Here is a 24,156-nt window from a genome sequence, read left to right on the forward strand (position 1 = left end):
AACCGGCCTCTGCAGGATCGGCCTCAGACATTAAACTGAGAGGTATCGAGGGGACTTGGTAAGGGAATAGTGCCGGCTAGCAGGGGATGGAATCCGTTCATCCAGCCCTGGTCGGGAGCCGCCAACAGCACGTGCTGCCCGATGCAAGCCTTGGGTAGTCCAAGCGAAGTCAATCAGCAACGGCAGCTGCTTACAGACCAAGATGTTTTGGCGTGGTTCTGGTGCTTAATAATGACAGGCAGTTGAAGAGGGTCTCATCAGGTTGATAACCAAGCGCGTCGTCAGCTGGAGACCGCAGACATGTGATTACGTGCTCAGCAACGTCCAGCCAAGGCTTGGTATTCTACCACTTCTCAACAATTGGGGGGACCCGACTCAGCGGGCTGGGTTAGGGGAAGATGCAACGCTATCAGGCCAGGGCTTTTCGCCGTGCGGGTTCACGAACATGCCGCTTCTCGTTTGCCAACTAATCAGCATTGCCTCGACATGCCGAGCAAAGCCCCCCGACACACGAAGAGCCAATGCCAATGGTCCCCGGGCCAAAAGAGATACATAAATATATAACTGTTCATCATTTGACAATGGCAAAAGCCCACAATGCTCTGTGAAACCGCGCGATGGCCCGACCCCATCCGGCTCTTAGGGGATGGGGGGATCGGTCCCACATGCCCCGCTTGCTTGGCCATCGTGGGTCCTGCTCAGCCCCAGGTTCGCTACAATCCGCACCCTGCCTGTTCGCTAGCCTTTGACTTGAAGACGATGTACTGGAAGAGCCCCGAGTTCTAGCGCACGGCAATCACCCGTGGAAAATATAGATGCGTTCAGAATGAATTCGTGCAATTCATTCAGTACATTACCTTTCTGCGATATAGCTACTTTATGGACGTCGAGATACAATTCCCGGATATTGAGCCAAGACCAACATTGGAGGTTCCCACTTAACAAGCAATCCAGGTTGGAATCGTACTATGTAAGCTTTAAAGTGGATAAGTGGGCTGTGCTCTCGGTAAGGACATCCCTCCCGCCGCCAGATTCTTGGATCGAAAAATGTTCCTTAGTCTGCCGGTCTGCCAGTCTGCATTCTCGGATGCAAGCGCCCTCACGTTTTGGACCTGAACTGCCGTGCCTTTTGCCTTTTCCTTTCCCCTCCTATGGTCATATGGTGATGACGGGCTTCTAATTGAGAAGAACTCTTCCTGCCTTCTTTCCACATCAATCGCAACCGCCCCGGCCATTGTCGTCTCCACGCGGATCCGCTGCTTCCCGCCGCCAGCCGCCAGCCCGCCATGGGTGAACCCGGAGACGGATGGCATACGGTTATGCCCACATCCCACTCGGCCATCGAGCGCCTCTCGCAATCACAGGTCGAAGCCTGCGAGCGACAAATTCTGAGAGAATGGGAAGCATCGCATCACCACTGGTCTGGAATGTACGTCGAGGCATCCCCTGTTTGAAGCCTATCCCGTAAAGTTGCTGACGGCGCAATCAGAGGCAAACACACACCGCTAGACGACTTCACCGAAGCGAAGAAGCTGCACAACCGCTTCAAGATCGCCCTCGACACGCCCCTCGGCATCGGTGGCTTTGGAGTCGTCCAGAAGGTCCAGTACAACCACGGCGGTCGGTCAATATGCCTGGCTAGGAAACTCCTTCGCCCGCGCAGGCGGGGGGTCACGGTACAGAGCCTGCGCGAAGAGGCCAATATCATGGAGAAGCTGGACCACGACCACATCGTGAAGCTCGTCGGCACCTACTGTATCCGCAGCGATCTGTACCTGTTGCTGTGGCCTGTGGCCGTCTGCAATCTTGACTGCCTTCTCAACGACCTCGAATGTCTCCAGACCGGCCATGGCGATCGCGAGGACATCATCTGTCGGCTGCATGCGCTGGACCTTACAGACCTGAGCGCCATCGATCAGGCCCGCGGTACGAGGCAGACTTGCCCGAGCCAGGGCAATTGCCCCCTCAAGTACCTTCAGCAGATCATGGGGTGCATAACTCGGGCCGTCGCGTACTGCCACCAAGCAAACATCCGCCACCTGGACCTCAAGCCTTCGAATATCCTCCTGAACCCGGGGCGCGTGTACCTGGCCGATTTTGGCATTGCTAAAGATGTCCACGACCGGGAGCACACCATGACCCGAGGCGTGGTGGGCACAGCCAAGTGGACGGCTCCGGAGCGGCAGCAAGTGGACAGCGACTGGTCTATGAAAACTGCCGATGTTTACTCTCTTGGCATGGTGCTCCTCGGCATGGCAACCGTGATCCACAGAGCGCCCCTGGACGACTTCGACTGCATACTAAACGACCTATCGCCAGCAAGTAAGGCCGAGAAACTGGACCACTATGTGCGCAAGCTCGAGGGCATAGCCCTTGCGACGCAGGAAGTAGAGGATGCCAACGCCCCAACCTTTGGCCCCAAACACGTCGTCAATCTAGCGTCGAAAATGCTATCCCCGGACCCGGCGGCTAGGCCTGTCATCTTTCAAGTTGATGCGGAGCTTGTTGATCTGGGTGGCATTAACCAAGTTTATCACTCCCCGTGTTGCAAGAGGAGCAGCCGCTTCGTAACAGAGCGCATGAACCACCGGTTCAAGCTTGCTATCGAAGAGCGGGACCGTCTGCGAGCAGAGGTCGGAGACATGGCCAAGCGACTGAAAGTCCTCGAGGCGAAAGATGTGACCTACGAGACTCGCATTAGAAACGAACGAAAAACACAAGCAGAGAACATTGCCGCCCTACAAGCAAAGTTGGAGAAGGAGCGCAGCGAACGGAAACGGCTGGAGACGCTGATTGCTGAGATGCAACAACAGAACAACAGGAAACAGCCGCGTCCTGGCATACCCCGGCCGGGCTCAGGTCATAAACCTCCGAATGGCAGTCCCAGTCCCGGTTCCGGCAGCTCGGTAATACGGGCGCGTCCACCGACACACCCCCTTCCGAACGCCGGTTCACGCCCCGAGCAGTCCCCTTCACAAGCTCAGTTGCAGGCTCCGCCACCAGTAGCCATGCCCAACGGTCGGCTCAGCTACTCACAAACTGCCGCGGCTGCAGTTGCTCCTCGCACCGTATCTCAGAGTACAGCGGCTTGCCAGGACTCTACCGCGCGCCCATCCCCCTTGCCCTTCCGAGCCCCCGTCGCCAGCGGCAGTCCGACGCCCGAAACTGCCGGTTTCCCGCTCCTGTCTCGCAACTCGGCTTCGCGTCTACCACGGGCGGTCAACCCCGCCACGCCTATGCGGTCAAGCACGCCACTATTCAACTACGATCAGTCGCTGACCGACAGCACGCAAAATAGCATGAGCAGCTCCGTATTCAGCCGCCTCAGTCAGTCGAGATATTCGCTCGCTGAGACTAGCGTTGCGGGGACGCCTCCGGTCGGTAGTCCCGCCATCAACGATAAGCGAAAGGATTCCAACGATATGCCGCCAGCCGATCATGACCAAACGATCTCGCCGGTTAGTCCCACCTCGAACGGTGCTTCACATGGCGTAGGTCTTGGCTTGCTCGACTTGACGCAGCGGAGAGAGAGTGTTACCAGCGCCCGAGACACCGCGAGCGTCATCAGTTCCGCCCCGACCGGGACCGCCAGCCCTGTTCTCACTAGTTCCGTTTTGTCCTCTCCCCGCTCGGCATTTGCGTCGGTAGGGAGCCGGAACGGCGGCCCCAAAGTACCACCGCTGCCAACAGCGCCGAGCTGGGCCGATGTGGCCAGGAGGGAGAGAAGGGGGTGAGGAGTCCGAGAGGGAGTGGAGGTTTTGTAGATATCAGGAGACATATGCCCTACGTCAACCCATCCTAGGCGACCAGAATGATACACTGGCGTATCAAAACGGGTTGGACGCTGGTATGACCGGCCGAACGGCCGCTGCGTGACACCGCTCCATGCAGTGAGCGGGATGCCTGTTATGGAGGGAGATGACGAGCATCGGGGGTTTAGCGGCCTTGGAGACACAGAAGTAATCGGCCAAGCCTCAGCGACGGCAGACATCACAGGGCTGATCGCAGCGGTTGGGAAGCTGGGGGACGGCATGAATGGGACAAGTCCTTGGAGTACTAGTATGAGATGGATGATGAGTATAGAAACCTGGATCTAGATAAAAAGAAAAAGGTTGTTCATCACTTTGCTTGACCCTAAATTATAACTTGAAGCTCCGCCGAAAAAATGAAGCTGGTCTATGATGTGAAGGTAGTTAGGTCGGTGCTCTTTTAGTATACGTCACCTCAACTCCTTGCTAAGAAGCCACTGGTACGGTCTGGCTCCCACCCCACTCATGCCTCCGCATTCAGGTCAATACCCGGCTTTATGGGGGATGCGGTGGGATAGAGGATACCTGATGGGTTGCTTAGAGATTGAAATTGATAGTTCCGGTGAAATGGCCGGACATTGAGGCTGAGCTTTTCAATAGCATGCTTGTTGGATGGCAAATGACTATCCCAGCATGGAAAAAGCATTTCGTCGTTGTTTCAACTTTGCTGCCGGATGTTGGTGATAGGTCGACGATGACACTCATTAGTTATAAACATGACAATGTTTGCAGGGCGAGACCATGTTCAGGTTCTAATTGCCCGCGCTAGGTGTCATCAATGTCAATCCGTGGAAACAGCATGGTAGAGAGACCTCTTATTCATGGGCTACTGTCATCCTCCAAATCATTCTCGATGCTTATTGTCGAAAGGAATACTGGCTTGAGCTTGGGCATCCGCCTCAAGGATTCTTGAACCGAGGGGTGTTCCTTGCCCACCAGATAATGATTGGGAAAAATGTCGCGGCTGTAACGCGTATCGAGGTCTGGGTCGGCCAACCTCTTTATCCATTCCACCTTGACCTCGTAGGCGTCCCTGGTGTCCCAGTGCTGCACTCACAATCCAGGCAGGTGGTGCGGCAGCAGGTCAATCCAAGGCTTAAGCTTCTCAGACGGCCTTTCGATGTGAAAAGGTGATGACGAGGCCGACGTGTCGCGGAGAGAGCGGATCGCCGGATCAACATGTAGACATGAGTCATTAACCGGCGCCGTCACCTGCGTGGTGCCCATGGTAGGGAGGGCAGCTTGGTTAGATTGAGAGGAAAGGTAAAGACATGGATGGGATATAAGCATCGTGAACGGAACGGCGTTGGCTGCAGCCACATACCCCTTCCCAGATATCCCGGTTAACAGCATATTCAGCAAAATAGTTAGCGAGATAAGGACACCCCGTCCAGTAGGCAGCTGGGACGAGCAGCAACCAAATTATCTCCCTGCTATATGCCGATGAGTAAAGAAACCGACCCTTTACAGTCTGGCAGGATAGGAGTTTATACCACGGCTCCGGACTGCGTATCGAACATGTTTCAACTGCAGGCCGTGCATCCAGTCAGCGCCACTCCAGCGGAGCACACATGCTCATGATACCTTGCTAGTATTCCCGACTCTGCGTTTCTTCCTCGGTCCTGAAACCCGTCCCACCATCACTTCTCACCGCCAATCGGACAAGGCCATAAAAGCACAGCGAACTTGACTACAAACATAGAGTCAGTAATACAGTACTCCCCATGGGGTACACAGGAGATAGCCCCTTTGGAGTGGGAAAGGTTGAGCTCTGCTACACAGAAAGAGCAATGAGCCAGCCCTTACGGTACAAGAGTCCGTAAGAGCTTTTTGTACGATAAAGCTGTCCTCATCTCGCCTGCCTGCCAGACCTCATAATTAGAGCAACTTCGCTTCCCGGCTAAACAACGGTCGACTGGTGTAGTGGTTATCACGTCTCGTTCACAAAAGTTGGACACAACTGGGGTTATCCCACCGAGAAGGTGCCAGGTTCGATCCCTGGGTCGATCATTTTTCCTTTTGACAGGGAAGCCAAGTTCTTTTATGCCCGCATATCCGTTCCCAACCAGCAGACATCAAGCATCAAAACCGAGCCACCTCAGCTCCGGCACAGACGCAAAGTCAAAAACACATTCCAGCTAAGACTACCATTCTAGTGCGATACGGCAAAACTCAACCGCCCCCTTGCCCGCTCAGGGCAAGGTCGGCATGCTCGAATCATCCCAATCTCAGCAACACCCCCAGCATGCAATAGCTCACCGTCCCCTGATATTCCGCCGTCTATCTCGGTGCTTGTAAACCCTACATGATGAATGGCCGGGTTTCTATCCCCCCTTGTCCACGCTGCAGCAGCAATTTTCTCGCTGGGACGCACTTCCCGGCGGCCCCGCCTGCCAAACCCAATCCAATCCAACCAAACCGACAAACCAAGGCCATGAGTGAGTCCGATACATTATGCCGATGCTGTTGCTGTTGCTGTAGCCACTGCCGTTGCCGTTGCCATGCCACGAGCATGCTTTTGATCCAAGACGCACCCCATGCCACCAACCAAGCATAAGCATGTGTGTACCAATTCCAACCGCACTCTTCCCGACCCGAGCAACCCAGCACTTAAGCAAAATAGCTTTTCCAAAGCACGCCTTCCAAATCCTCCAGCTGCTCGCTCGTAAAATACTGCAAGCCCAATCTTGTTAGCACGGTTTCTTGTCCAGAGGGGAGTGGAGGGGGAAAAAAAAAAAGAAAAAAAAAAGAAAACAAACCTTTTGATCCACCCCCCAACTATCCTGCCTCGTCTTCTTGAACTCGGCCAAGATACTCTTGGTCGCCTTGCCCACCACGCCCGGGTCGCTGGCCGCCCTCGTGGCCAGGTGCGCCAGCACCTCGGGCATCCAGCGCGGCGGGGGCGTGGCGTAGGGGAAGGCCTCGACGAGGGCGCCGAGGCCGAGGACGGCCGCGTGCCGCCGCACAATCTGCCGCTGCACGTCCACGGGGGTGTCGGTCCCGGGCACCTTCTTCCGCCGCGCCGGCATGGGGTTCATGCGCAGCTGCGCCTCGAACCGGTCCTTGAGCTGGTAGATGATGGGGTTCCGGATCTTGGCCGGCGAGCAGCGGATCATGCCGGCCAGCGTGGCCGACGCGCAGTCGCGCACCTCGAGCTGCGGGTCCGCGAGCATGTCGCCCACCGCGTCGAAGAGCATCTGGCGCTGCGCCGGGAGCGTCAGGAAGAGCCGGCGGAAGTAGACGACCTGCATGTTGACGAGCGCCCGCAGGCGCTGGTGCCACGACGCGGCCGTCTTGCCCACGCGGATGAGCGCCGCGATGAAGGCGTCGTCTTCGCCCGAGCGGAAGGGGATGTTGGGGAGGTGTCGGTACACGTGGTAGGCCAGTTTCATAAGTTCCGGGTCCTCTTTGACGTCCATCATGTGCAGGAGCTGGTCGATGAAGGGGTCTGGGAAGAAAGGGACGAGCTGGATGCATTCCTGGGAGGACAGCATGCTGTCAAGCCAAATGAGGACAGTCTTCGAGCCCGACGTGTAGCTCGACGGAGTTTGTTGCCCCGGGGTCCGTTCGTGGCGCCACCTCTCCAGCCGGGAGAAGACGTCCTTGATGGTGGCAGTGAATTGTTCGGACGGGACGTACGGGCGGATACCGATCGACGACTCGGCCTTGTTCTGCTCGAGCAAGGTCGACACGTCCTTGAAGGACTCGTGGTACCGCGTGCGGTAGATGGTGGCGATGATGCGCCCAATCGACTCTCGGACTGACTTGTACGGGTGGTCGATATGGACGAGGCAGTCTTCCAGTATGGGCTTCTCGTGACGGAAGTGCCACCCGGCATCGTTAATTATGAATTCAAGAAGCTGAACCTTGGATGACTCCTTGAATGCCGCGTTGGAGTTCATGTCTAGCCGGAACGACGCCAGAGTCTCGGTCAATTCTTTGCATCGCCGGGGGTCCTTAGCATCGACGACGACATGCAAGCATGTCATCCAGTACTGCAGGTTGTCAGGAGTCAGGTCGTCTGCGATGATCTTGAGCATCAGGGGAGCTGCAAAATTCCAGACGCGGTCGCGCATTTCCCTCGGATCTTCCAGGCTGCCCGAGAGCAACGCCCCGATAATCTCTGCCGTGGCGCGATGTTGGTGCTTGTCGCTGCCATCGCCGTACACGTCCTTGACCATCTCCACAATGTCATCAAAAGTGGCAGCCGTCTTGCCGTAATGCATTAGGTCGAACAGGTTCATGAGCAGGACGAAGTTCTGCATCCGGAAGCGGTCTGAGCTGGCGTCCCTGGGCTCCTGTTTGAGATAGTCAAAGCATTGCTTGAACCAATCCTTTGTGATAATTCTCCCGATCTGCTCCCGCACAGCGTCCTCAACCTCGTCGTACGCCAGGAATGGCTTGGGATCGGCTCTGGCAACCGTAAACTTTTTGCCCCACACCAACCATCCAGGATAGTCGTTGTCGACAAAATAGTCAAATCCGTCGTACTTCTCGAACTGCGCGAGATAATTTTCGGTGAAGTGAGGGTCATCCGGCGAGACGGAAACGTCGAACTTATTCTCTACGTTCTCGGCCTCGAGGAGGAAGTTCTTATAATCATGGCCGTAGACGGCGCGCAGATCGATAGCCGTGAAGATGGCCGAGAATGCTGCAAGGTAGTTGGACCGCAAGCCGGGGTGGGGATCGTTGGCGCCATTTGCGATGAGTGAAACGAACTCTGGGTCCGCAAGTGTCTCAAACCGGAGGCAAAGGTTCACAGCAAAAATGGTGCATCTGTTCGCCACCTTCCAGTGTGACTCCTTTGCCTTATTGGTGAGCTCCAGGCCCAGAGCGGCTTTCTTCTCCTCGACCTTGGTGCGGCGATCCTGGATGAAGTCGTGCCGGCGCTTGATGATAGCCGAGCAGTCGTCAGGTGGCCGGATTGCCTCGAGGATGCCGCGGTCGAAAAGGATCATGCGCTCAAACGGCTTTCCAAATTCAAGCAGCGGGTAGAGGGCCGAGGAGCCGAGGCTCTGGATGGAGGCCTTGTCGACCCCGGCCGTCTCGATGTAGAGCCGCATGAGGTCCGGAGCGAACCGCCAGTCGCGTATCAGTGTCTTGATCAGCGTAGTGAAGAGCAGGGTATACATCGCCCCTTTGATGCGGTCGTGATCATTCTCGTCGAGGGCCTTGCGCAATCTGCCCATGATGACGGGGATGACAAGCGGCCTCCCGCCAATAAGAGCCTTGAGAGATGAATCCTGGGCACCTTGTGCCACCCGGCGCACATCCGCATATGAGGATGTGCAGGACTCAGCAAGATCGAGAAGTAGGCGCTTGTCGAGCTCGCTCTTTTTACGATACGCAGAGTTGTACTTAACGCGCTGCAGCTGGTAAGCATCGGCGCGCTTGATTAGCAACGGCCGCGGGTAGACTTTCCGGAGCCCGCTGATCTTGAAGGGAGAAATGTCGGCCTTGTAAAGCCGAACAAGACGCTCCAGAGGGTGCGCTGACCGTTCAATGCCGACATCCGTGATCCATGTCCTGTATGTTGCGTACAGCGAAGTGAAGCATGCAACGTCGTCTTCCTGGTTCGCGTTCAAGAAGCTGTGGGTCTTGGACAGAAGCCTTCCAATGTCTTCACGCAGGCCGTGGATGCGGTCGTATATCGGATCCTTAGGGTTGAGTAGGTAGCCAGCCGGATAATGGATTTGCCGCTTCAGCTCCTCGTCGTCTGCCACCTCGGCTAAGGGATCATCGTCTTCCTCCATCATGGTGTCGCCGTCTGTATCCGTTTTGCCGCTACCGTTAATGGCACTTCGGCTGGTTTCCCCAGAGGCCCGGCTTGGGTCAAACAGAGTTGAGATGCCCGAGATGATCAACCGAAGTGCGGTCAAGCTTCGCGACAGCTCGTCTGACCATTCTTTGTTCTTGCCTTTCCGGCTCACCGGCGGGTCCTCGCTCATGAGCTGCTCCAACCGCTGCGCCGCACTCCTAGCTTGACACTCGAATAGCTCAACTGCGAAGAGGATCTCGGCACTAGAGGGGCGATGCCACTTGATGGTCAGCTCGGCGGGGGGGGTTGTGCGACCCCAGTCGTGGACGTCCAGGCCACGAGCAATGACATCGGGCTCGTAGAGCGCGTTGTCAATGGGATACGTGTGCGTCAAGTTGAGGAGCAGATGGTGAATGTAATTCGAGATGTGAATGGTAGGCAGCCCTCGACACTTCTCCTGCATGTACTGCGCGATCTCAAACAGCTTCGTCTTGTATCTCAGGACCTCGCTGCCAACATGGACGACACACATGCTGAGCATGCTGACATTCCAAACGAGGGCGCGATCTCGGGGAAGCACTTCGGTTCCGCTGCTTCGGTCCGACGCTGCGCCGTTGTAGTCGATCTCGTTGCGGATATTGATGATTAGCATGGGGATAAACACCTTGAGGGTCTTCTCTGGGTTGACTTTGCACAGCGCGTTGCAAATCCATGCCATCGCGTCCCGAGCCTGATGGACGACATGGCTCGAGACGAAGGTTGCCAGCTTCTCCAGCACCATGTCGAAGAGCTCAGGAGACAGAGATGCGAAGAGCGGCGTCAGTGCGGCAGGGAGCGTGTTGATAACGTTGTCCTCGGGGGAGCCTGTCCGCAGGTGACTCGAATCCGGGAGGTTCTCTAGCAATGCAAAAACCTTGCCTAGCAGAGCCAAGACGAACTCGCCCAGGCCCGCAGTTGAGGAACGTAGGATGTTGGCCTCGTCCTCGTCTGTCAACTCCTCCTTGTAATTGATCTTGACATCCTGCCCCTCGCGTTCCATTCTCTCCATCTCAGCCTGCACCCAGTTCATGGCAAGGCTGGTGTCGTGGATATTGTCATCCTCATGCACCAAGGGCACGAATGGAATACTGTAAGCGACACTTTGTATGAAGTTAAGAGTGTATTGAGTCTTGCCCAGGTCGTTTGCATCAATGCCAGGAAGAGCAAGCGCCAGCAAGGCGGTGATGTGGCATCGATAGCCTTTCTGCTTGGACATGATATTCGCGATCATCTGCAGGCCGCAGAGACTCGACGTCGTCCGATGCACCTCGACGAGCCCCTGCAAGCTAGGGTAAAACCGCTGCAGGGCGCCGGGCAAGATCAAGTCCGGCTCCAGGAAAGCCAATCCCTGAAGGGTCGAGTAGTAATAGTTAACGACCTTGGCACTCTTGGAAAAGAGGCCCATGAATGTCACCTCCCGGAGCGAGAGTACAAAACGTCTCTTCAGCTCGCTATTGATGCGCCTCTCCACAGGCAGGTCCAGCTCACCGCTCTGTTCCCGATTCCAACGGGAGACAAAGATATCAGTCAAGAAGAAGGTCAGTTGGGCCAAAAAGTTGGTCCATGAACCCTGATTCGAGGGGTGGAAAAAGGTGTCGATGGACTCCATCAAACCCTCGAGATTCGAGAGAATCGAGCTCTCTTGCTTGAGACAGAGCGGAGACAGGGAATGCGTGATCCATCTCGCTACCATATACGGAATTGGATACTTTTTCCTGTCCTTCTCGAGGAAGACGCCCAAGCCGGCGGCATAGTCGAGCGAGGTGTAGGGTGAGTTGGCCTGTCCGACGGGGATCTCGGTCAGCCTCAGAATCGCCGTGAAGATGAGGTCAGACTGCTCGCGAGTGAAGATGCCGTGCTCGGTAAAAGGCACATGCGTGCAGCCAAGGTAGTCCCGGGCCATGCGCGAGAAAATGTCAATGAAGGCGACATCGAAGGCCTTGGACCTCGTCATGAGGGACCACAAGTGGAAAAATGTGGGAACGATATCCGACGGCTGAGACTGCGGCTCGGTAGGGGGCGTGGGTCCGGTAGGCAACATCACGTTGAGGGCACCGACAACGATGTAGGCATTCGCCGCTTGTGAAGTGCTGAAGTAGGGCAGCAGCTCGTCAAGGATGGCCCGCCGCTCCTTGGGATCAAAGTACGAACTGACGTGCAGACAAAGCTTCATAAGCTGCTTCTGCGACCGCCGGCGCATCCCTTGATGCGCCCCAGCCTCGGACGGTAGGACCAGCGCCTTCATCTCTTTCCACAACGGCCGCCAATCTAGTGTTAGATCTTCGCCGGGTTTCAGGTAATGCCTCTTTCTACATTCCGTCAAGCGGTCAGCATCCTGGGATCAAAGTGGCAGAGAACCGGGGGGGATACTCGTGAGCGGGAAACAGACTCACCTGGTCAAGGTGATGACCATCCTGGAGAAGCGGTCGGCCGTGTTGCTATCCAAGCCCCTGGCAAGGGAAAGATTATAGTAGAGGTGGGTGAGCTTGGCGCGCAGCTCCCTCGTCATCTCGAACTTCAGATTCAGCCAGCCCTGGAGCTCGCGGGTCCAGTGTAGGGCGCCTGGCGAGAAATCCTCGGCCATGATGGCAATGTACAGATTTTTGAGGATGCCCCGGAGGGCCGTATCCCGGTGCGCATCGTCCTCGACATCAAAGGGGAGCAGTCGGAAATAGCTGAACGTGCGAGGGCGGTAACGCTTCTTGTCGTCCTCGTTCTGGTGCTCGGCACACGGAAGGCCGGGCGAAGTGGCACGCGAGATGGTGTCAACCGAGGGGAGCAAGCTCGTGAGGAACGGGGGCGCCGAGCCGCCAGCCGAAGCAGCGAAATCCGCGGCAGCGCCCGAGTGTGCCTCGAACGCCTCGTCCATGGCTGTATGATATTTATTACCGTATGGAGCGCCGCTGCTCGATGTTCTGAGAGTTGTCAGAGTCGTGCACAGAGTGTGATGGTCAACCCCGACTTCCTCAGTGCTTGGGAGTGTCGGCGACGTTGTCGGAACTGCGGAGTCGCCGGGGAAGCGGGATCCGGAGGGCTGGAAGAGTGGAACTGGTTCGGATGCTGCGGACAGCTCCCTCGATCATTTCGCCTCGCAGAGGTAGAGCCTTTTGTTGGGCACGGTGGTCGTCTTGGGATCGGGACGTGCAAGGCACGTGTGAAGGCCCGCTGTAGGTCAGAAGACACAAGTCTAGGGAAAGAGATAGATTAGCTGTTGCGCGATGTCGGGCGAGGGGAGGGCCGCATGGTAGCATGTTGGTTGCCGCAGCGGAAGGGTCGCTGCGCTGCGGCGGCCAACAGCAAAGCCAGCCGCGCACAGCGGCAACTGATTGGGACCCAATGGGGATTTGGCAAAGTGCGCACCTTCATGGAACCCAAAAGCCAGGCCACAGAGTGCAACGCTGCCCGGGCAAATCCGCGGATAGCAGTCTGTATCGCCACCAAGATAGAAAAAAATTGGGCTGTTGTGCTTGACACACGACGTTGCCAGGAGCAGGTGATGGAGCTCGGCTAGAGTAATTGGGAAGTACAGTATAAGGTAATACAGCAGCTGCAAAGCTTGGACCAATGTGCACAGCAGACGCAGCCTTAGCTCAGCAGAAGACCGTCCACGCTCTCCACGCTCACTCGGCCCTCGTATCCACATGCACGCGGACCACGGTTGAGGAGACCCAGCGTCGGATCGCTCTGGCTTGCGATAAACTGTGAAAATTGGAAATTTGCAGTCAAAGACGGGCAGGTTGTGCCAAGCTGCGGAACAAAGATCGGACGAGTTGCTAGATCCGAGGGATGTGCGACAATATCAGAAGCAAGCCTTTGCCCTGCCAAAGAGAAGCAATATGTGTCCCTTGGTCATTAAGGCCCGGTATGGAGTCGGGATGCAAGTGTTGTCACAAAACGCCACGAGTAGGTAATTTTGGCGGGTTGCCTCCGGCAGTTCTTATGCACGCAGCCATTCCCGCCATTGGTGAGTGGTCACGCAAGTCGCTTCGGCCTAAAGGCGCAGGCACCCAGGTTGGCGACGCAAGCTGAATGCGGACTGGACACTGTGACGCGGTGGCGGAGCTACTGTACATACATGCAGTACCGAACTATCCGCAACTGCTCTCCAATTCTGGAATACCTCTTTGCCTTGTATTTGCGGTGCCTACTTCGCACCGCATCCTTCGTACTTAATTCCAAAGACTATCGTTTTTTGCAATAACTTGTGGACAAGACGTGTTCTGTTTCATTGCCCAGTGCACTTGTACGGGTAATTACAGAGTAAGGTATTTGAAGTGAAGCTGCTCCTTGAAGTGTCCCTGAGATAATTACACCAAGTGAGCGATGCAAGAGGTCACTTTGCTTACCAGGCTTTATTTCGTATCGTTCATGCATCTAAGGAGGTTCGGACTCGACATTTGCCACGCTTTGCGGGTTGCAGCTTGTTTCATATTACTCTCGTTATGGTAAAGTCCCTATTACTGCAGCAACAATTCACGTCAGCAGGCTAAGGCATTTTGTCCAGATTGTTGACCTGATGGCCTCGCTTGCCCTTAATCCTGCGTTCACAAAAAGCAGCAAAGGCCAAGTATAAGTAAGGTAGAATTAGGTGTATAAATGGGTGCCCATTACCCATCCAACAGCATGTATTCTACCGCGCAACAACGGGCTCACAAACGGGAGACATGGCAATCTTCAAATCGGCTCGATCCTCTCTTAATTTTCCTCGTAGCAATTAAAAGAAACGATACCCTATCAATACCTACAACCTACACAAACCCCTCTCCACACTAGTACCGGTGTAGCCGCACGCCCACGGTCTCACATCGACTTAGACACCAAAGTCGGCAACATCCCCGATCATACCAATCATAGCAGCACCTATCGAGCTTCGAAAGCTCGCGCCAAGATTCATCAACCGCACCAGAACTACTACGAAATACCACTCACAGGCTCGACGTATTATTCTTGATCACAATGTGCCATTACGTGCAATACTGGTACAGATGCATACCCTGCGGCCAGTCCTTTACCGACGGGTCTCCGGACCCAGTCATGTGCCACGATGTTAGGAGGGGACGGTACAGGTTTGGCCGGTGCCCGTCGTGCTTTGTGCATACTCCCTCCGGTGAGAGGATCCGCTACGTCCCCGTCTTCCGTAGGGAGCGGCGTCATAGACAGCTCTGTGACGAATGCGACCGTTGAGAGTATTGAGGCAAGTACATGAGAAGGAGTGCATAGGCGGAGGATGAGGACCTAGGAAGATGGAAATGGAACGAAATGCCAACAGGTTATCATACGCGTTATAAGCCTTGACTTCTCTCTCTCTCTCTTTTTTTTTTTTTTTTTTTTTTATAATTCTTTTCTTCTATCAGCAATAGAACGGAACGATGGTCTCTGGTTTGCCTAAGGTAATACGTTCGGCCCCGGCCACCACGTGACGTTTACGACCTTCATTTGCGTTCTCCCTCGAATCCTTCAGGTTGTGTCTTCTCCATGAGTCCGAGACATGATAACATTCCCGGCCGTTTGCCCAAAACCGTGTTCCAGTCAGTTCTTGACAGCGAAGATCTTGTATGAGCCTAGGCGGTTTCCAGTCAGCACGTTCTACATGCCATGTCCATCGAGCGTTTCACTCACCAACAAACTCATTGAGATCGGTCTTCTCAAGCGCTGTACCGGCCGGACCGCAGCAGCCACTGTCAGTTTTGGCAGCAGGAGCAGCGGCTCCGGAATCAGCCGCGCAGCAGGCATTGCTGGGGATGGGAACAGCGGCCGGGGCACAGCACCCATCCTTCTTCCCATCCTCGCCGGTCTCCAGGTAGACGTTCAAATCCGCCCCAGTGTCAACAATCATGACATCTGCTTTCCAGTTAGCAAGCCCGTCAACCTAAAGAAAGAAAGTAAGAAGAAACGACGCACCACTAAACCCGGCCTCCGCCAACCACGCCTCGTACTCACCCACCTCGCTCGCGCCGGCGATGCACCCGGCATACATGGCCATGTCGGTCTTGAGCTTCTCGGGCAGCGCCTTCTTGGCCAGGATATCCGACACGGCCACGCGGCCGCCCTTCTTCAGCAGGCGGTGCATCTCGCGGAACACGGCGGGCTTGTCGGCCCGCGGCACGAGGTTGATGACGCAGTTGGAGATGATGCAGTCTGCCTCTCCGTCCGGGAGCGGGACGGCGGTGATGTTGCCCTTGACGAAGGTGACGTTTTTGGTTTGCGGGCCCGGCCGGGTGGATTTGATCTTGTTGGCGCGCGAAAGCATGTCCTGTTGGTGTTCGGGCGGTGTTTGGGTCAGTTCCGGTAAAGGGGTTAAAGATGGGGGTTTGGGTGGAGGTGGGAAATATGGAGCTTACATCGTTCATGTCGATACCGATTGCGCGGCCGGACGGCCCGATCTTGGTCGCGGCCAGGAAGACGTCGAAGCCGGCGCCGCTGCCGAGGTCGATGACGGTTTCGCCCTGAACGTTTTGGGCAGGTGATTAGAAGGGATGTTCTTATTGCATGACGGGACGCAATCTCCTTACTTCCTTTAGGCTGGCTATGGCTAGGGGATTGCCGCAGCTCAGACCGAGGTTGGAATCCTGGGGGATGCTGGCCAGTTCTTCGGCGCTGTAGCCAAACGACTTGGCCACGGTCTCGCCATACTTGACGCTGGTGCTACGAGAGGCTGAACTGTAGTGCTCGCGAACATGGTCGTAGATGTTGGCTGCGTCCAAGTTGGCCATAATTGCTGGTTTGTACTGTGTAGTGTGTACCTGGGTGTGTGATGGTTGTTCGGTGAAAGAATCGAGTGGTGTCTGGTTTGTCTCACTCTCGGTAGATCCTAGGAATCAGCCCGACTATTTATCTTTGGCAGGCAAGCCTAGATAATTTCCACTTGTTTCCATCATCTCAAATTGATGTGTCGTCGTGTGTTCCCCAGATGTTCCCTCGACGGGTATGTCATCGAATAATTGCCGAATCGGTATTGGTGGTTCCACATCCGGGAGCGCACTAACCCGAGACAGTAATCTTACGGTTTGTCACCAATTACTTCCCCTCTGTGCCGTTCTTCGCCTCATTCACTTCCTTCAAGCCTCTCCAAGTAAGGTAGCGCATCAAAGCGACTGAAATCAAGTCATTCCCTGCACCAACCCAGGCAGAACCTCAAATCTGTAATTCGCTCAATCGCTATTAGATCATGGGTTCAGAATCTCTCTACCAGGCTAGAATTCATAAGTTTTCCAGCAAACCGCCAGGCCACGACGCTGCACGACAAAGGGAGAACCAGCGGCGACACCGAGCACGAGTGAAAGGTCGGATCGCTGAACTTGAATCAGCGCTCTCCAACGTCCAAACTGAACTCGATGACGCACTAATCCGGATTGAGAGCTTGACAGCTGAGGTTCGACGTCTGCAGCGCGCCCTCGATTCCGTCCCGCAGACGCCTGCATCCGCTCCGGCTCCGTATAGTCAAGAACGCGTCACCGACTTACCTATCACCCTTCAACCGGAAACTATTATTGACACATGTACGCCTCGCGCAGACGAGAAAGCCCAGCGGACGCCCTCTAGGCTCGGTGAAAGCCATCGAGCAGGTGGACTTCGTTCCAGCGTCGACACCTGCGCCTCATGTACGGAAGCGGCCGGTCTGAATACGGCTGGGCCGGACACTCCTAACACTGCCTGTGCTTCCCGGGAACCGAACAACCTACATCCTAACCCGACATCAATTCCCGAGGCGCAGCAAAAGAGTGCGCCAAATTCAGTCTTTGATGACCCCGACGATGACTGTCCCCTTCTACCGCCACCAGGCGCGGGGGAGTCTACGATGCCCTGCCGCGACGCCTATTCCATCATCAAGGACCGAAGCACGCCTGAATTTGATCTTTCCGAGGCTACCAACTGGCTGAAGCCGGGATTCAGACGGGCCATTGTCCCCGGAGCCGGATGCCGCGTCCAGACACACGTGTTGTTTGCTTTTGTCGACCACATGACCTCAATTTGAGTAAGAAAATAGAGCGCTCAAAGGTGACTGAGACGGGACCTTGGTACTAGACTAGACGAAGGCGGTGGGAGGCCGCATCGTTGGGCAGCCCGGGACAGCCGGCCCGCCGCGATTGGCCAGCCACGAGATGAACTGCCGCGGGGCTCAGCCATTTTCCCTCTCACACACTCCAATCTATTCTCATTTTAACATCGCAAAGCCCACCGAACCATCGCCAATGGCACAGTACAACACTCTTGGTCACATATCGATTGGTGTCCGCAGTTACGACATCTCAAAGGCATTCTACACCGCTGTCCTCGCACCTCTGGGCTTGAAACTTGTCTACGACAGCGAGGCTAATGACCCCGTGAAGAACAGGGTTCGCACCCTCGGCTACGGGCCCGATGCGGACCACGAGCTCCTAAACATCTTTGAGTTTGGCGACGATGCGGCCCCGCCCGGGCCAGGGTTCCATCTGGCATTCAACGCACCAACAAGAGATGCGGTGGTCGACTTCCATGCTAGGGCCGTTCAGTCCGGTGGGACGGATAATGGGTTGCCAGGGGTAAGAAAGCATTACGGTGACAACTATTTCGCCGCATTTGTGGTTGATCCGGACGGATGGCGGTTGGAGGCGGTTTGCAAGAAGCCCGAGCCGACGGAGGACTAGACCAACGAGGGGAAATGAGATTAGTAGCTTTTGATGATAGGTACTGATGACAACCTCGTTCTTGATTATCCTCTCGCCATGCGGTTGTCTGATTATACCTCCACTACCCTCTCCCCATCAAAGCCCTCGGCCTGCGCAAACACATACCCTCTCTGGTTAGAATAGACCCTCACCCCGGCATCATCCACAAAGTCGCAGTTGTAGTGCGTATGCCCAAACGCCCACAGCTTGACCACCTCACTAGTCCAACATTTCTCGCCCTTCAGATCCGTCCTGAATCCCGCTGCGAGCTTACTCCCCGCATGCTTCGGATCCGTCGCCCTCACATCATCGCTCGGACTGTGATGCGTGAAAATCACCACCTTCCGCCCCTTTCCCTCCGCCTCCACCTCCGCGACCCGCTCATTCAGCCACCGCACATCCTCCGCATGCTGCCGACTATGCTCCGCAGCCGTCCACCCGGCAATCACGTGAAAATCATTCAGCCCGTAGCCCACAACCTCCATCTCCTGGCCCTCGCGAATGCGTGAGAAGAGCGTGCAGCCCAGCACCGCCACCTTATCGCCGCCCTCGCCGTCGATATCGTACCGCGTCCGATCGAGCACGACAAGCTCTCCCAGCGTCTTGGCCGCGCCTTCTTCCTCGCCCGCCGCCGCCGTCGCCTCCTCCTGCTCTCGCCGCTGGCGGGCGAGCGACGACGACACCTCGGCCAGAAAGGCCCGCGCCGCGGCCCAGTCGGTCCGGTACGGCTCGTGGTTGCCCAGGACGAAGAAGACGGCGCGGAACCGCGCGAGCTGCCGCAGAAGGAAGCCCGCGAACTCGTCGCGGTGGCGTTCGCCGCCCCCCACCGCGCCAATGTCCCCCAGCAGCGCGAGGTAGGGGGCGCGCGGGACAATGGTGAAGCTGTCGTATTCCTTGATGACTTCCAGGTGGAGGTCGGAGAGGATTTGGAAGGCGACCATTTTTTGTGCAGTGGGGCTTCGAGGATCTCTCTTGTTGGTTGAGCGTGGATGGGATTGGTTTAATGAAGAGGCTTCCCTTTTTTTTTCGCTCTTTTTTTTTTTTATCCTAAATAATGGAATGGTTCGGGTGAGTAGCAGAGCGGATGTTCTGATACCTTACTTAGGTAGGCATCGAGTTGGAGAAAACTGTCCCCAGAGGACAGGGTCCCTCTCGTCAGAAGGCCGCACTTAACTGCAGTGGGATGGCGCCTCGGGGGCTGGAGCCTGCTGAGGGCCCATTTTTCTTCTGCACCATAAGTAGGGCCGTCCTGACCATTGCTCCTTAGACGGGACAATCAATTCAAGGACTTTTTTCCATATCTGTTGCAGGCTCGGTTAACGAGTTTTCTTTGCGTGCAAAGCGATCTCCCTCTGACCAGAGGGAGCTCTATCTGCACAGGTTGTTTTGGCCCTGTTTAAGCTGCAGGGACCCAATTTGTGGCAGTGTCGCCTGGCCAGTCTTGTGTACAATACCTTGTCTTGTCTATCTAGCATTTGGCCACCTCTGCCCTCCCTCTATTTTAATGGGTATGTGGGTGTAGATGTGTATTTCTGCACCATTTCAGAATGGAGTTTATGCGTCTTGATTCTTGAAGATGCAGCTCTACGTTTTCGTCCTGCGGTGAGTAGCATGCGAGGGTTAGGGCTCCATATGGCAACCGGCGGAACAAGCACTTGTGTCGCGTTGGAGTTGTTAAGTTTGGGAAAACTGCATCGAGCTGCCAAACCATTGATGACTCCATATCAGTCGTTTCCTGGTCGTGACACAGCCTAAGCAAAAAAATAGAAACAAAACTTACGGCAATCCGGAGCACTGGTTGTCTCGACTGAAGCATGTTAGCCAGCTCCAAGAGCCAAGGTAAGGCTTGTATGAGAAACTGGTCCCGCAATACGATATATGTGCACATCAACGGATCTCAGCATCGGCTGGGGGCTTGTTCTCGATGTGAAGCCCGGCTTCCGACAAAGCTGAGTGTCCTGTGCATGCCACCCAACGAGGCAGCAGACGTCTTTTCGTAGGTCCCCATTGCTTGTAGAAAACTGCTTGTTAGGCGAGGCAGCTCCAGCAAGTGCCTGTGCTCTAAAGCAGAAGACATACCCTGCGGCGTTAATATACACGTACACTGAGGTGGTAACACATAGACGGCGAGCTAGGCCGCAAGACGACCTCACCTCAACTTCGTAAACTATACCTTATTCAGGTACTCCGTTTCTCGGTCCGAGGAAGCAAATCCCCGCGACCATGATAACGCTATTTATGTAACTTACGGGGTGTGGGAAGCGAAATCCGGCCACAGCTCTTGGAATGTCTGCGTCTCTGAGAGTGGGTTTCACAGTACTGTCAGAGCCTTACCCGTGCGCATCGGCTTCCCTCGGTCTTCCTGACTGGCTTGCTGTCCAAAATCACCAATGCGAACTCACTTTACCTACGTAATTACGCCATGCAAGACCTTCCGCTTCATCGTTGAGTGCTTGGTGGATCATCGCATCCACTAGTTTGCTTATCCGGCAACATAACCTTATAGGGAGATGATGTGCACTGAACGCTGCCGTGAACGTGAAAAGTGAGGTAGTGCAACCGGAGTAGGTAATCAATATGTAACGCGGTTCCGAGATGCTGAGTGATGGTCGGGTAGCAGCAGGATCCCCTAATGCGAGCTCTCGGACTAGATAGGTAGATCGTATGGCATCATCTAACTCTTAAATGTTCTGATTATAAGAATAGATGTTGCCATCGCGCTTAACGGATGGCGTTCTTGTGGTCTTCACATATTCTCGCAGAAAACCACACCTCAAATTACAACTGAACTTTTTTTTCATTTCAACGCCTAAATGAAGGTCTTAAGTGTCACTCTGACCCTCGCCCTTCTGGGCTCTGCCTGGGCTGTTCCACAGGTTTGCTACCTATTCATGGTATCAAGGACCCTGCACTGACATGCGTGTTTCCAAGGCTACTCGCTCTGACATTACCGTCCGTGACGCGGAAGTTATGAAAAGGAAAGATGGGACGCTATTCCTTTTGCCGCGGTTGGAATCGGTCGAGAAAATGAGCCGTCAGGACTGTCTTGAGTGCCCCTGCAGTGGATGGGATCCCAGCACCTGCTGTTGCCCCCCAGGCGAGAACTGCTGCAACCACTGCAACACCTGTTAGTGAGGGAAAAGTGGCGAGCCCGAATATAGAGCACAGAACGCGTGGAACCGGGTATGGAATTGAACCTCCTGAACAGCGCAGGCCAAAGTTTCTTCCGAGACGCTCCAATGGGTGCCCCTGTTCCAACCGCGGTAGCCAAGCCATTGTCTTGGATCGCCATTGTGAGGCTTCACTCCACAGTACCAGAAACCTGGCAAGACAGCTAGCCGACCTAAAGTAGGTTCTATAGAGGGGAACACTCACATTATTTGCAAAACAGCAGCTTGTAAGTTGTCTCGTCGTTGTTGAAGGATATCACAGTCCTCAGCCTCAAAGCGGTCACCACGGTGTCTATCTGGATTGTCCCGTTAAATTCTGCTATAGGGGAGCGTATACCTTGCTCGTACAGTACTCTGTGACTCCGGTCTCCCTTACCTCGGATCTTCCATCCCTACATTTCAGTTGTTAGACTTCCATGGGTTTATCGTGCTGTAAGCCTATTATAGTACACCTTTATGAATAATAGTCAGGGCAAGTAAAGTAGATAAGCATGTGTAGGTAAGACTCAAGCAAAGGTGATGTTGACGTGTAGACGTCTACAGTTGTGTCACGGAACAATTCAACACTTATATACTATAAACGATCAAGGAAAGCAACTACTGAGCGGTTGCATAGCCGTCTAGGCTCACAAACAATAGAACATTTAGTGAAATATAGGTAAGGTACCAGGGCGTTTGCGGCAAATGGCCCACTACCGTTGAATACGATGTATGCAGCATATTATCTGCTCAGCGGCGTATCCAATGAAGCACGATAGCACAAGGAAGCATAGAATCACAAATACCATCACAACAGCTAATCATTAGCCGGTGATGAAGACGACTAATACAGCAGAAAACCTGAAACAAACATTCATTAGCCGGAATAGTGACCACCAGACTTGGAATGCAATGCTGGGACTTACGCGGCCGCGGCCATGAATACCTGCACTCTGGATATCTCGTTGGTAAAGGCTGTTAAGCCCATGGCAAAGAGAGCTGTAAAGCCGCCGATCCATAGCAACTTGTGTAGGTTCGAGTCGGCCGTGGAAGTAGTCAAGACCCCAATTGCCACGGTCGGCAGCATGCATGCGACAACAGTAGCAATCAATGATGTAACCTTGTTGACCGCTGCGACTGGAACGGGTGTGATGTTGTCCTGATGTTCGACGCGCCATCAGCTGCAGGTTAAACCATCACGGTTCCAAGTTGTAGGCACTCACCAACTTTGGGTTAGTGGCATCCTTCTTGAGCCGCCCTGGCATTTCCAGTTCTCGCTCCTTTCCTTTTGCGGTATGCATGGTTGTGGAGGGTACCCTTGCCCCTGCTTCCTCGTCTCCCCTTTTCTCCGGCGCTATCATCTTGGCAACTCGACTGGCAAAAGCAGCCATCCAGGGGATGAAAGCGTATGCGGCCCAGCTGGCGATGGCGTCGGCCTTCAAGCCTGGACGCGGGGTGACGAGATCCGACCGAGTTCGGGGAGTCCGACACCGCCAGAACAGGATGGTGGAGAGCAACCCGCTCTTTGCTTGGCCGAAGAGCTGTCTAAAGCCGGGTTCGGGCTCCGGCCGTTCGTATAGATCTCCCCAAACCTGGCTGCCGCGGCCCCGGATTGTATAATTGCCCCGCGTTGGCATGGATATCCACTTCACAAGCTCCAGCATGTCGCGCCTGTCGGCCTCGGGCAGAGCAGAAACATTGGCGTACTGTAACAGCGCTTCGTCTGTTTAGCCAAGGTAATTATCAGCACAGGTCATCTCTCATCTTGCCAAGTCCCTGTCTTACTATAACCGTGGAGACAGTCCCGCAGCTTCAGCACTAGTTTCCACTGTTCACACTTTCCTTTCGTCTTGGCCCAGTGGCGGATCATCTTGTTGGGCTCCTCGAAGAAATTGTGCTCCGGGTCAGCCATGGAGATCTTCCGATCACGGATTTCTTCCTCCTCGAGTTTGTCCTTGAGATAATCCAGCTCAACTTGGTAATACAGCAGATTCTTGATGTTCAACAGCCGGAAGCGGGCAAAGGCCTCGAACTCGGGTTGCTTCTCCATCAGCCTGGCCAATAGTGGCCAGCCCTCATCCAGTTCTGTAGGTTCCTGGGCAGCCAGGTTGGCTGAGTTTAGGCCATGACCGCTAGATGGCTGGCTTTTATCCAGAAACGCTTGACCTGAAGCCCCGGTAGCGTTGCTGTTTGTTGAGTATGGGCTTTTTGGGCTCGTGGGCGATGTGTTTCCGGATTCGTATGGATATTGGTGAGAATGAACAGAGTCAAGTCCCTTCCCAGAGTACGTGACGATTGACTCGGGAGCCATGATAACCGAATCGGCTAGCTACAGGTGATGTTGAGGTTTGTTGCAAGTATCGTCGCAGATGAAACCGAAAACAAGCGCTGTGACCTGGGCCGAGAGCTACGCGTGGATATCTTATCGAGAAACGCTTAATCTTTAACCCCGCGCTGGAAGCCTCAACTCAAACTGAGACCCATCTTGAGGACATGGATAACCCAATCAAGAATGCAGCTGATGCCTGATGCTCCGACAATTCGCGATGTGGTCGTGCATTGCATACCGGCATTGCAGAATCTGCCGGAGCCTTATAGGCGGATTTCTCTAACCGACTTATGCAGCCGTGATATCAAAGAGTCCTATTTGCTAACAGTTATGTACGTTTATTATTAAACCCCCCTTGAAATGAACGTACCGTGTACGAACCATGTTTTCCGTATCGTCGGACAAACATGTATTCTCAAGCACG

The 24,156-nt window shown here is 54.9% G+C and overlaps 7 protein-coding genes and 1 non-coding gene across 8 annotated transcripts; 4 read left to right on the plus strand and 4 right to left on the minus strand.

Moving 5' to 3' along the window:
* Nucleotides 1–1,286: 1,286 nt before the first annotated feature.
* MFIFM68171_05815 (uncharacterized protein) lies at nucleotides 1,287–3,734 on the plus strand (the record flags this gene model as incomplete). Its single annotated transcript, XM_071061235.1, has 2 exons — nucleotides 1,287–1,429; nucleotides 1,490–3,734. The coding sequence occupies 2 exons, from the start codon at nucleotides 1,287–1,289 to the stop codon at nucleotides 3,732–3,734; spliced, it is 2,388 nt and encodes a 795-aa protein (XP_070917336.1).
* Nucleotides 3,735–5,718: 1,984 nt separating this feature from the next.
* On the plus strand, nucleotides 5,719–5,819 carry MFIFM68171_t75. Its single transcript has 2 exons — nucleotides 5,719–5,755; nucleotides 5,784–5,819. It is a non-coding gene; the product is annotated as a tRNA-Val (tRNA).
* Nucleotides 5,820–6,419: 600 nt separating this feature from the next.
* On the minus strand, nucleotides 6,420–12,475 carry BLM3 (Proteasome activator BLM10; the record flags this gene model as incomplete). Its single annotated transcript, XM_071061236.1, has 3 exons — nucleotides 6,420–6,482; nucleotides 6,569–11,915; nucleotides 12,000–12,475. 3 exons carry the CDS (start codon nucleotides 12,473–12,475, stop codon nucleotides 6,420–6,422), a joined length of 5,886 nt encoding a protein of 1,961 aa, XP_070917337.1.
* Nucleotides 12,476–15,135: 2,660 nt separating this feature from the next.
* On the minus strand, nucleotides 15,136–16,319 carry MFIFM68171_05817 (uncharacterized protein; the record flags this gene model as incomplete). Its single annotated transcript, XM_071061237.1, has 5 exons — nucleotides 15,136–15,167; nucleotides 15,226–15,447; nucleotides 15,508–15,859; nucleotides 15,948–16,052; nucleotides 16,119–16,319. 5 exons carry the CDS (start codon nucleotides 16,317–16,319, stop codon nucleotides 15,136–15,138), a joined length of 912 nt encoding a protein of 303 aa, XP_070917338.1.
* Nucleotides 16,320–16,774: 455 nt separating this feature from the next.
* MFIFM68171_05818 (uncharacterized protein) lies at nucleotides 16,775–17,581 on the plus strand (the record flags this gene model as incomplete). The annotated part of the gene is made up of 1 exon (XM_071061238.1): nucleotides 16,775–17,581. One exon carries the CDS (start codon nucleotides 16,775–16,777, stop codon nucleotides 17,579–17,581), a length of 807 nt encoding a protein of 268 aa, XP_070917339.1.
* A 217-nt stretch (nucleotides 17,582–17,798) lies between these two features.
* Nucleotides 17,799–18,233, plus strand: MFIFM68171_05819 (uncharacterized protein; the record flags this gene model as incomplete). Its single annotated transcript, XM_071061239.1, has 1 exon — nucleotides 17,799–18,233. The coding sequence occupies one exon, from the start codon at nucleotides 17,799–17,801 to the stop codon at nucleotides 18,231–18,233; it is 435 nt and encodes a 144-aa protein (XP_070917340.1).
* A 92-nt stretch (nucleotides 18,234–18,325) lies between these two features.
* Nucleotides 18,326–19,195, minus strand: MFIFM68171_05820 (Calcineurin-like phosphoesterase domain-containing protein; the record flags this gene model as incomplete). The annotated part of the gene is made up of 1 exon (XM_071061240.1): nucleotides 18,326–19,195. One exon carries the CDS (start codon nucleotides 19,193–19,195, stop codon nucleotides 18,326–18,328), a length of 870 nt encoding a protein of 289 aa, XP_070917341.1.
* A 3,032-nt stretch (nucleotides 19,196–22,227) lies between these two features.
* MFIFM68171_05821 (uncharacterized protein) lies at nucleotides 22,228–23,714 on the minus strand (the record flags this gene model as incomplete). Its single annotated transcript, XM_071061241.1, has 4 exons — nucleotides 22,228–22,264; nucleotides 22,330–22,562; nucleotides 22,627–23,126; nucleotides 23,189–23,714. 4 exons carry the CDS (start codon nucleotides 23,712–23,714, stop codon nucleotides 22,228–22,230), a joined length of 1,296 nt encoding a protein of 431 aa, XP_070917342.1.
* Nucleotides 23,715–24,156: the final 442 nt, after the last annotated feature.

Source organism: Madurella fahalii (genome assembly GCF_045866475.1).
Source record: "Madurella fahalii IFM 68171 DNA, scaffold_3, whole genome shotgun sequence".
In the NCBI taxonomy this organism is placed as follows: Eukaryota; Fungi; Ascomycota; class Sordariomycetes; order Sordariales; genus Madurella; species Madurella fahalii.